This window comes from Seriola lalandi, unplaced genomic scaffold (genome assembly GCF_002814215.2).
Source record: "Seriola lalandi dorsalis isolate HSWRI2012SDOR001 ecotype SW California unplaced genomic scaffold, Sedor1 jcf7180002054974, whole genome shotgun sequence".
Classification (NCBI taxonomy): domain Eukaryota; kingdom Metazoa; phylum Chordata; class Actinopteri; order Carangiformes; family Carangidae; genus Seriola; species Seriola lalandi.
The window spans coordinates 543,770-554,398 of NW_019525524.1; the positions used below are offsets into that span (position 1 = coordinate 543,770).

Sequence of the window (10,629 nt, forward strand, 5' to 3'; positions counted from 1 at the left end):
GTTTGCTGTCTGTCGTCCATTAACCCTTCAAACACTGATCTAGGTTCAGTCTTCAGGTCTGATCTGAAGTGTGTTTCTTGTCTCTGTCTCCAGTCGATAATCTTTGATGAAGTGGATCTGACTGATGCCAGCGTCGCTGAGTCTAGCACCAAGAACGTCAACAACAGCTTCACCGTGAGTCCGAAAACAGCATCAGTCTTTCAGACAGAATCACTTAGACCCCGAACTTCCTCGGGTCGTTTTCAGAGCAAACCTCACAGGTGTGTAGGTGTGGGCTTCTTGTTTCAGGTACAGGTGAGACATGAAATACAGTCCACGAAGTCCAGTTTGAGAATGAGATCAGGGTTCTTGAGTGTTCTCCTGAAATAAGGAGGGCCTCCACCAACCTCAGAAGAACAGACATGTTCATTAAGTATGGGGCTTATTGAAGCTGTGGTGTCTTCTTGTTACCTGAGTTTGTCTTCCTCACTAAAACACACAGTGTGAGTCACTGAGACGACAAACAGGATGAGTGTGTGTCCTTCATTGTCAAACAAACATGGAGCCGTTCATAATAACAGCTCCACAGGACTATGGAGCAACATTAATCCATTAGTCTATAAGATGTCAGTAATGGTATAACATGGCTCTAATGATTTCCAACACAGAGATTCAGTTTATCATCACGTGAGATGAAGAGAAGCATCCAGTCTTCACATGTGACAGACCGAAACCAGAAGACGTTTGACACTTTTCCTTAAAAACTAAGATCAATAATCTCTTATGAAAATAGCTGCCGATGAATTTCATGTTGACGACGATCGATAAATCAGCTAATGGTTGCAGCTCTGTCTCTGAGCTTGTTTTCAGTTGCAGGTTCTAATCAACAGTTTTACAGAGGTCTTCCTTATAACTGTGGTTTATGAGGAAAATCAGTTCACTAAGGATCATCTTTCACACTTTATTGTAGTAGAAAACACACGAAGAAGCCGTTAGTAAAGGTTCTTTCAGTGTTTTTCCTCCTCGTCTTATTTTGGTATAGTTTGTCACTTCCTGTCAGTGAGGCCGCAGAGTCAACTTTGATGTGTATTTATAGAGACTGGGGGCTGTTTAACAGTAGGGTGGGGCTGTGTGTGTGTGTGTGTGTGTGTGCACGCGTGTGTCAATGGTCAAAATGCATCATGCTGTTAGCATGTGACTGAGTGTATTTATAGGAAGCTGAGTGTGTGTAATACTTTTATCAATTCTCATAAAATCCATCTCACTGTGTGTGGTGTGTGTGAGTGACAAACAGTACACACACTGATGGTATAGTAAACACGTATTCTACACATCTGTGTGTTTGTTCACTCTATCTTGGCGTCCTCTTCTTTGTTGGTCCTCATGATCTCCCTCCCCCCTCTCCACAGGGGGGTGAGGGGGGGTCAACATGACGACAAACAGGAAGTAGGTTGAGTCATACGAGAGGATGTGGGAGGAGCTAGAAAACAGAGAGGGAGAGGCAGTAACAGAGCAGCAGACGAATGACCAGAACCAGGTCTACTTAAGATCTGCCCCCCCCAGATCAGGACTTTAACCTAGAGTGTGACTTGGACAAGATTTTAAAGTGGACTTTTTGTGATCAGTTGTGACCTGGACCAGGTTTGAACCCTCTGGAGCTGGTGGGTGGGTTCTGGACTCAGACTGTGGTCTCTGCGTTTCTGTGTTGGAGTTGAACTTCAGAGGAAAGTTTTCAGACACGGTAAGAGTTTTAACAGAGGGAGGGGTTTTCATCCCTGATCTGGATCAACATCAGTATGAGATGACAGTCTGTGTTTATTACGTCATAAGTGCGTCATGTAGACAACTGCTGATTGTTCAGAGTCGTATCTCAGATTTCTCTAAATTGAGTGAGTGGTGGACAGAGCTCCAGTCCACATAACCATATTTAAAGACACAGTGATCACATTTCATCTCAGACAGACTGACAGAGTCAGAGTAGAGGAGGAGAGTCAGGTTAGAGGAGAAGAGGAGTAGAGTCAGAGTAGAGGAGTAGAGTCAGGTTAGAGGAGAGTAGAGGAGGAGAGTCAGGTTAGAGGAGAAGAGGAGTAGAGTCAGAGTAGAGGAGTAGAGTCAGAGTAGAGGAGTAGAGTCAGGTTAGAGGAGAGTAGAGGAGGAGAGTCAGAGTAGAGGAGGAGAGTCAGAGTAGAGGAGTAGAGTCAGAGTAGAGGAGTAGAGTCAGAGTAGAGGAGTAGAGTCTGAGTAGAGGAGGAGAGTCAGAGTAGAGGAGTAGAGTCAGAGTAGAGGAGTAGAGTCTGAGTAGAGGAGGAGAGGCAGAGTAGAGGAGTAGAGTCGGAGTAGAGTCAGAGTAGAGGAGTAGAGTCAGAGTAGAGGAGTAGAGTCTGAGTAGAGGAGTAGAGTCAGAGTAGAGGAGTAGAGTCAGAGTAGAGGAGTAGAGTCTGAGCAGAGGAGGAGAGTCAGAGCAGAGGAGGAGAGTCTGAGTAGAGGAGGAGAGGCAGAGCAGAGGAGGAGAGGCAGAGCAGAGGAGGAGAGTCAGAGCAGAGGAGGAGAGGCAGAGTAGAGTCAACAGAGGCAGAGGAGAGAGAGTGTTACTGTGTGTTAGTGTGTATTTGTGTGTAGTACTGAACACAGTGGTTACTTCAGCCTCTGTCTTCAGACTGTCACATGGTGAGCAGCTCAGAGATGAAGCTCTTTAAATATTTGCTCTTTTTTTCCCAGTCACACCAGTTTAGCTCCATCGCCTGTTCATGTTTAATGGGATCAGAGCTGCAGCTGACGGTGACGTCACCTTCAGCTTCACTCTGACATCGTCCAAACACAATGTGACAGGTTGTTGTTCTCAGGTGTTTGTCCTTAGTTTAAACTAAAACAGAAGAACAGATCTGTTCTGCACCCACTCCTTTTAATGTTATTCTCACCTATTTTGCAGCTGGGAGGGGCAGCTGTTGTCATGTGACCAAACAAAACTCTATATAACTGAATTCAAAACAAGGAATTTTTATTTACAAAAGGTGCCAAAACAATAATTGCACTGGTTTCAAAAAACCCCAAAGTGTTGAAATTGCACATAAAGGAACAAATATATATATAACTATATACTAAATAAAGTTTCAGGGGCAGGGTTCTTTATAGCTCGTTCTGTGTGTGCCAAGCATTGAAGCAGCAACAAATCACAGGAGCACGTCACAGCTGTGACGTCCACAGGCGGTTTCCAGTGGCAGAGGACACACTCTCTCCTCCCTGCTGTGCCAGCATCACTTTTTTCAACATTCCTTCCCTCAACAAAATAGTGCAGCTTGTGTGAAGCTGCTGGGGCAGCTTAGACACAGAGCTCTGGTCTGCCAGCTCTTCAACCAGTGCAGTCCAGGGGTGGGTGGGGTGGCCGCAGCATCCGCAGCAGTTGTAGCAGCGGCAGCAGCGCTGGTTGCAGCAGAGGAGGAGCGACGTCTCTTTCCTGGAGACGGCTCTGCATCAGGCTCCCAGTCTGAGCTGCTGTCCTCTGGCCTACAAAACAAAATGTAACGCAGTGAACTGGACTACAGTGTACTCTAATTTCAGAACTGTAAATTGCAGCACGTAGTAAACGTACAGACAGCAAAAGTCAACCAAACGCCACTGGATAAAGTCAAGACAAGAGTGTGTAGCATGCGTAAAACAGGGACATCTATGTCGCTACGCACAGCAATAACATTGGCTAAAACAATGGCTAATACTTCCTTTGTGAAGGTAATGCATTAGGGAAAACAAGCATACCCAAAGCCCTGCAGTCGGAGGTTGAATGTTTTCCAGTTGAAAGAAGTGATGTAGTTTTTTTCCGAACAAAGTCCCTCGGATGTCTGAAATGGATTTTATATGGCACTATTCACAATTTGGATTACTTTTATCTAAAAACACTTTTGGTTTTTGTGATCCTTGGACCCTTAAGGACAAAATGAGTACAAATAAGGGAGGAATAGACCAAAAACTGGACTTCTTCATCGCTTGAACAGTAGGGGGTTGACACGGTTTTCCCGTATTTCTGGTTTATGTTGCTGGTAAATCTGAATGAATCATTATTTTGTGCTCATAGTTACTGAAAAATTAACTGGATATTTGAATTGTGGAACACTCGGAGCTATCCAGGTATAGCAAGTCAATATTGACATATGTGTATATTGCCACATTAATTTGCATTATCGCTACAGGCCGGCGGGCTGTAAGAGGTTAATGGAGCAGCTCCTCTGCCTGCAGCCAATCAGATGTCAGACCACATGATGCAGCTTCTTTAAAGTACAGCAGGAACATTTTAAGACCTGAAATAGACTTTATTTCTACTGCTCCTCTCTACATCCGACGTCATCAAGTTTTTCACAATAAAAGACAGACACACCACATGAAACTTTACAGTCTGGAGCCAGAAACAACCAACGAGCTCTGATTAGAACTCAGTAGAGACCTAACAAGAGTCTTGATGACCTGTAACCTGCTTCAGAACCATAAACTTGAGGTTTTTATTGCGGCTCCACTGTTTTACACTCCAGGACACTGGAGGTTCAGGTCTGAGCTGAAGGGTCAGTGAAGATGCTTTCAAAACAAAACCAGGAACAGGTTTTATTCCTCAGTGAACTTACGCCAAAGTTAGGTAAAGAGTAAAAACCTAAATCAGACCAGTATTTGCTGTGACCCCCCTTTCCTTTAAACCAGCTCCAGTTCTCCTCAGTACACCTGCTCACAGTTCTTCAGGTTCTTGTCAGGTAGGTTGTTCCATCATCTTGGAAAAACTGCCTCTGACTCAGTGACTCTGAGATCAGGACTCCTGGATTTTCTGGTCTCTGGATAGTTCTCTATGACTCTGTGTGTTTGGACTCATTGTCCTGCTGCAGGATAAATCTGGACTAATCAGACATTTTCTGATAAGGATGATGATGATGATGATGATGATGATGATGATGATGATGATGATGATAATTATGGAGAAGAGTCTGAACATCACAGTACTGACATGATGTCATGTAGATTGTCTGTTTGGTTGGATGATCGAGTCAGTGGTTGTGGGACAGACGACAGTAGAGAAATCCAGATCCTTTCTGGGACTGGTGTTGTTTCCCCAACATTAATCTGAACCCAGACCAGAGGCTGTAGGCAGGGTCTAATCTAAACAGGGATTCATACTGAAGACAGCCAACAGGGCTCTGGTCCAGTCCAGTCAGAGTAACAGTTTAATGAGTGTGAAGGTTTATCGGAAACCAACCTCTGCACAGAGCCTTAACGCCTGTTACCACCGGTTACCACCATGACAGTGTCTTTTATTTTGACAGTCAGCAGCAGAAATACATAGTTCATGTTGCAGGTCTTAACAGTCACACCAAAACATGTCTTACTGCATGACCACAGTACAGTGTTCAGTGTAATGGGAGTCTGTCAGATACATGACTCAGTCAGCACTTTATTAACAGTGACTCAGTTTGCTCATATCTGGAGCTGAAACGTGATGCGTCTGCTGTTTGGAGACAGTTGTATGTTAGTGTCTCTGCTCCACACTGCAGACGCTTGGGATCAATAAACCATACATTTCCTCAAACTGCTGTACAACACTGAGGTGTTGGTGGTTCCAGAGCCTCTTCTGTGCACAGCTGTATGGAGGAATAATCCAGTCACACTTCTACAAGGATATTAAAATGGAAAAAAAATAGCCCTGGTTCTGGACGGGTATCGCTCATCCATCAGTTCTCAGACTGTCGAGTTCAGTTTTCAGAGAGAACTTCTCCACCAGAAAGTCCAGTTTGATACGGTTTCTCTGCTGATAGATCTCAGGTATACTTCCCTGTGGATGCACACACACAGGTGTAGTTGTTACACTTGTTTGTTGTCAGCCTGGAGGAGCACAGTTGCTCTACAGCATTGGGTTACCTGAAATGAATGAGGGGGCTGGGTTTTTAAACATGGTGTGAACTGCAGCTGCTCCAGAGGAGGAGGAAGTACTCATATACTGTACTTCAGTAAGAGTGCTAATAGTACACAGTAAAAATACTCTGTTACAAATAACGGTGTGTGAGTATAAAGAGGAAAATGTTGAAGTATCACAAGTTAAAGTAGAAAAATATTATCATGAGTTGTGTTTACTGTATGAAAAGAAAATACTCAGCTACAGTACAAGTATCTCAAACACACCGTCTGTCCTCAGTACAGTACACAACTTTGTAAATGTACTCTGTTGCTTTGCAGCATTTTGTTTTAACATTGAACTGTAACACGGTTTTTTGTGTCACCAAAAACACAGTCACTGAGGAGAAAAGTGTGTGTGTGTGTGTGTGTGTGTGTGTGTGTGTGTGTGTGTGTGTGTGTGTGTATGTATTTCTGTCGGTGTGGGAACAGAAGGTTCATTGTGGAGCAGCTGAACAGGAAGTGGAAGTCCATGTCTGTTTTTCTGGGAAATACAACCCCACTCACACACACACACACACACACACACACACACACACACACACACACACACACACACACCAAATACACACTCCTGCTGTGTGTGGTTTTATTCCAGTTGTACAATCAGAAGAATCAGCTTCATGTTTTAAACAACACTGACAACACAAGGGGTAAATACTGAATATTAATCTACCTGTCTGTGTGTTTGTCTGTCTATCTATCTCTGTGTGTGTGTGTGTGTGTGTGTGTGTGTGTGTGTGTGCAGGTCATCACCCCCTGTAGACGTCTGATTCTGTGTGCAGACAACAGGAAGGAGATGGAGGAGTGGATGGCAGCGCTGCGCAGCGTCCAGAACAGACAAAACTATGAGGTCTGTGTGTGTCTGTAGTGTTAACCAGTACGACCAGCAGTACGAGCCCCAATACCACGTACTGACTCTTTGTGTGTGTGTGTGTTTATCTCTCTCCCAGTCTACCCAGTACAGCATGGACCACTTCAGTGGGATGCACAACTGGTACGCTTGTTCTCACGCCAGACCGACATACTGTAACGTCTGCAGAGAGGCTTTGTCAGGAGTGACATCACACGGCCTGTCCTGCGAAGGTACACACACACACACACACACACACACACACACACACACACACACAGCGGTTCAGAGCTTCAGAATAACGACCCTGACACAGACAGACAGCAGGGTGGACAGAGGACACACCTCTCTTTGAGCTTACCTGTGTCACACCTGTGCAGGACAAGATATGGGCAGAGGATGAAATCTACATCACCAGACGCTCACAGACTTTTAAAATATTTTCTCCAGATGATCATTTTTTTCATCTGTGCTGTCGGACAGTTCATTAACTGGTTTAATATTAAAAAGTGAAATATCTTGAAATATAAAAACAGATGCATCTGAATCAGGTCTCAGTAGAAGACCTAGACTCACACCAGGTTCACACCACTCTCCTCAGTGGGACAGTTCTGCTGCCTTTAATCCTTCTCACTTGATGTGATGATGACACATGTTGAATCCACGTGTTTCATCAGGTCATAAGCAAACAGGACTCAGCAGGTTTGTAATGTCTGAATATAGATGTGATTTATCACTGTCCTGTGTGTGTGTGTGTGTGTGTGTGCGCCTGCGTGTGTGTTACAGTGTGTAAATTTAAGGCCCATAAACGCTGTGCAGTCAGAGCCACCAACAACTGTAAATGGACCACACTGGCTTCTATCGGGAAGGACATCATTGAGGACGAGGACGGGGTGAGGTCACACGCTCAGGAATATTTAGCTATAATTTATCAATGCCATCTGACCCCCGACCTCTGCCCTCTCCTCAGGTGTCGATGCCTCATCAGTGGTTAGAGGGGAATCTCCCAGTCTCGGCTAAATGTAACATCTGTGATAAAACGTGCGGCAGCGTCCTCCGTCTGCAGGACTGGAGGTGTCTCTGGTGTAAAGCCATGGTGAGACCAGTCAGAGACCAGTCCACAGACTGTAGTGACGGGTGTTCTCTTTCTGATGATATGTCAGCCAGGCGTGCTGTTTCCTGACCTCCTCCTGTTTTAATAAGCTCTTCTTCCAGTCCAGACAGTTAACAGCCGGTTAACAAATGGTTAACAGCTGGTTAACAGCCGTACAGTTCTTCTGTCTACAGAGTGTCAAGATAAATCAGCTGTGACCACCATCATTGTATGAGAGGATTTTATTTTGTAATGACCCGACACCTTCTGTAGAAACTGTCATTGGAGGGATTATAATCTAAAACATGAAGTTGTTTTAAATGAACTTAATCTGCACTACATCCTCCTGTTTGTACTGTAAGCGGACAAAAGACCAACAAGGGACCAACCAGAGACCGACAGAGACCGACAGAGACTGAAGTCTGTCTAAGTCCAACCAGAGTCCCAACCAGAGTCCAACCAGAGTCCAACCAGAGTCCAACCAGAGTCCAACCAGAGTCCAACCAGAGACCGACAGAGACCGACAGAGACAGAAGTCTGTCTAAGACCAACCAGGGTCCGACCAGAGTCCAACCAGAGACTGACAGAGACCGAAGTCTGTCTAAGACCAACCAGGGTCCGACCAGAGTCCGACCAGAGTCCGACCAGAGTCCGACCAGAGTCCGACCAGAGTCCGACCAGAGTCCGACCAGAGACCGACAGAGACTGAAGTCTGTCTAAGACCAACCACAGACCAATAGAGGCCGACTATTTAAGACCAACCAGAGATCAACCAGGGACGAATCAGGGACTGTCACAGACCGACTAAGCTATACTCTGTGTGTTTGCTCACCTAAATTCCGTTTTTAAATCTCATGTGTCTCAGATTTTAAATAATTGTGTATTTTTCTTCAGGAATCATGGATTGGCAGTTTTTTGATATGCTAAATGTAGCTGAGTCACACAGAAAATCCAAACTGTTAAACATTCTGTTATTTTCTCCCAGACTTTGACAGAACCAGAACAGTAACTAAAAACTGAAAAAACGTCCAAGGTCACAGAGGCTGATTGAAAGTGTTGGGGGACGACTCTGGCCAAGTCACCCTAACCTTGGTGTCACTGGAACAAACAACACATAAATCAGCTGCTTTTTCAAATGTCTTTTTTCATGCAGGCAGAGGTGTGTTGGATTTCTGTCTCAGGGTGTCCCTCTGTCCTGCAGGTGCACTCGAGCTGTAAGGAGCAGCTGTCCTCCAAGTGTCCTCTGGGCCAGTGTAAAGTGTCCGTCATCCCTCCAACTGCACTCAACAGCATCGACTCTGACGGTATGGGTCTGACAAACACCAAACACATCACCACACCTGAGTTGATCTACAGCACATACTGAGGTGAATACTGAATGTCTGCTGTGTCCTCAGGCTTCTGGAAGGCGTCGTGTCCCCCGTCCTGCACCAGTCCTCTGCTGGTCTTTGTCAACTCTAAAAGTGGAGACAATCAGGGTGTCAAGTTCCTGCGACGCTTCAAACAGCTGCTGAACCCGGCGCAGGTATTTGACCTGATGAACGGAGGACCACACCTGGGGTGAGACACACAGACAGAGTAACAGTTTAACAGACAGAGAGTTTGAGTTTAATGTGTCTCCTATAATTCAGTTTATGTGGACACATGAAATCTGTCTCTGTCAGGCTGCGGCTGTTCCAGAAGTTTGATACGTTCAGGATCCTGGTGTGTGGAGGAGATGGCAGCGTCGGATGGGTTTTGTCAGAGATCGACGCTTTAACGCTGCACAAGCAGGTACACACACACACACGCACACACACACACACACACACACACACACACACACACACACATACACACATACATACATACACACACACACACACACACACACACATACACACCTTTCTACAGTTGTGAGGACACAACCCTCACAGTGTAGAAATGTCCTCACAATTTGGAAATGTGCTCACATGGTAGAAACGTCCTCACAGAGAGACGTGAAGGCACACACACATCGTTTAATGTTTCAAGGAGTCTTTAAAGAGAAACTTCACAGCTGAACGTGTCTTCTTGATTCAAATCCAGAGGCTCGAGCGCACCGAAGGATTGTGATTATTATTATTCCGACCAGAAGAAAAATCGCCTTTTTGAGGCCTTTCCCGTGCTCAAGAACTCATGAAACTTTGCACACGCATCAGGCATGGTGAAATGTTATGTGTCTCGCCACCTAAAATTGTAAAAAAAAAATTGAGCCCCTGCTCTGTGTTTCACCTACATGCACGAAAGTCGGTAGGCGCATTTATCATGCCAAGACTTACAAAAAAGCCTCTTGCACCCAGACCCTCAACCAAACAGGAAGTCAGCCATTTGAATTCCATTTGCAATTTTGCCGCCGTTTTTTCGATTTGGGGTCACGTACTTTAACGAACTCCTCCTAGGGAATTCATCAGATCGACATAATCTGTGGTCAGCTTCATCATAAGACCTTTGTGATGTTATATAGCTAAGCTTTTGAGTTTTCGCTGTAGGACCCGCCCCTGATGGCGTGACGAATTTCGATCCTTCGCCATGAAAAATGAAACTCCCTCTCATTCCAACACAAGTTGTCCAAGCTGCCTCAACCTTTCTGTGTCATAAGAGTCCCGCCCTGAACACACTCATATGCTCATATTCAGTGATACTCATAGTGCCCCCTTGTGGAAACAGGAAGTGTCATGTTTTACATTTTGATATACTGCTCATAGTAGGTTGATCCAATCATGATCCAAACATGTTCAGGAAATGCTTAACAACTTGATTG

General features: G+C 45.1%; 1 protein-coding gene across 1 annotated transcript in view; it reads left to right on the plus strand.

Moving 5' to 3' along the window:
• The window catches only part of dgkd (diacylglycerol kinase delta), a 36,882-nt gene that overhangs the window by 4,931 nt on the left and 21,322 nt on the right, over positions 1-10,629 (plus strand). The window contains exons 3-10 of the mRNA XM_023396247.2: positions 94-174; positions 6,650-6,754; positions 6,855-6,987; positions 7,541-7,647; positions 7,725-7,850; positions 9,049-9,151; positions 9,245-9,407; positions 9,512-9,620. Coding sequence (XP_023252015.1) covers positions 94-174; positions 6,650-6,754; positions 6,855-6,987; positions 7,541-7,647; positions 7,725-7,850; positions 9,049-9,151; positions 9,245-9,407; positions 9,512-9,620 — 927 coding nt within the window. The remainder of the gene's footprint in view (positions 1-93; positions 175-6,649; positions 6,755-6,854; positions 6,988-7,540; positions 7,648-7,724; positions 7,851-9,048; positions 9,152-9,244; positions 9,408-9,511; positions 9,621-10,629) is intronic.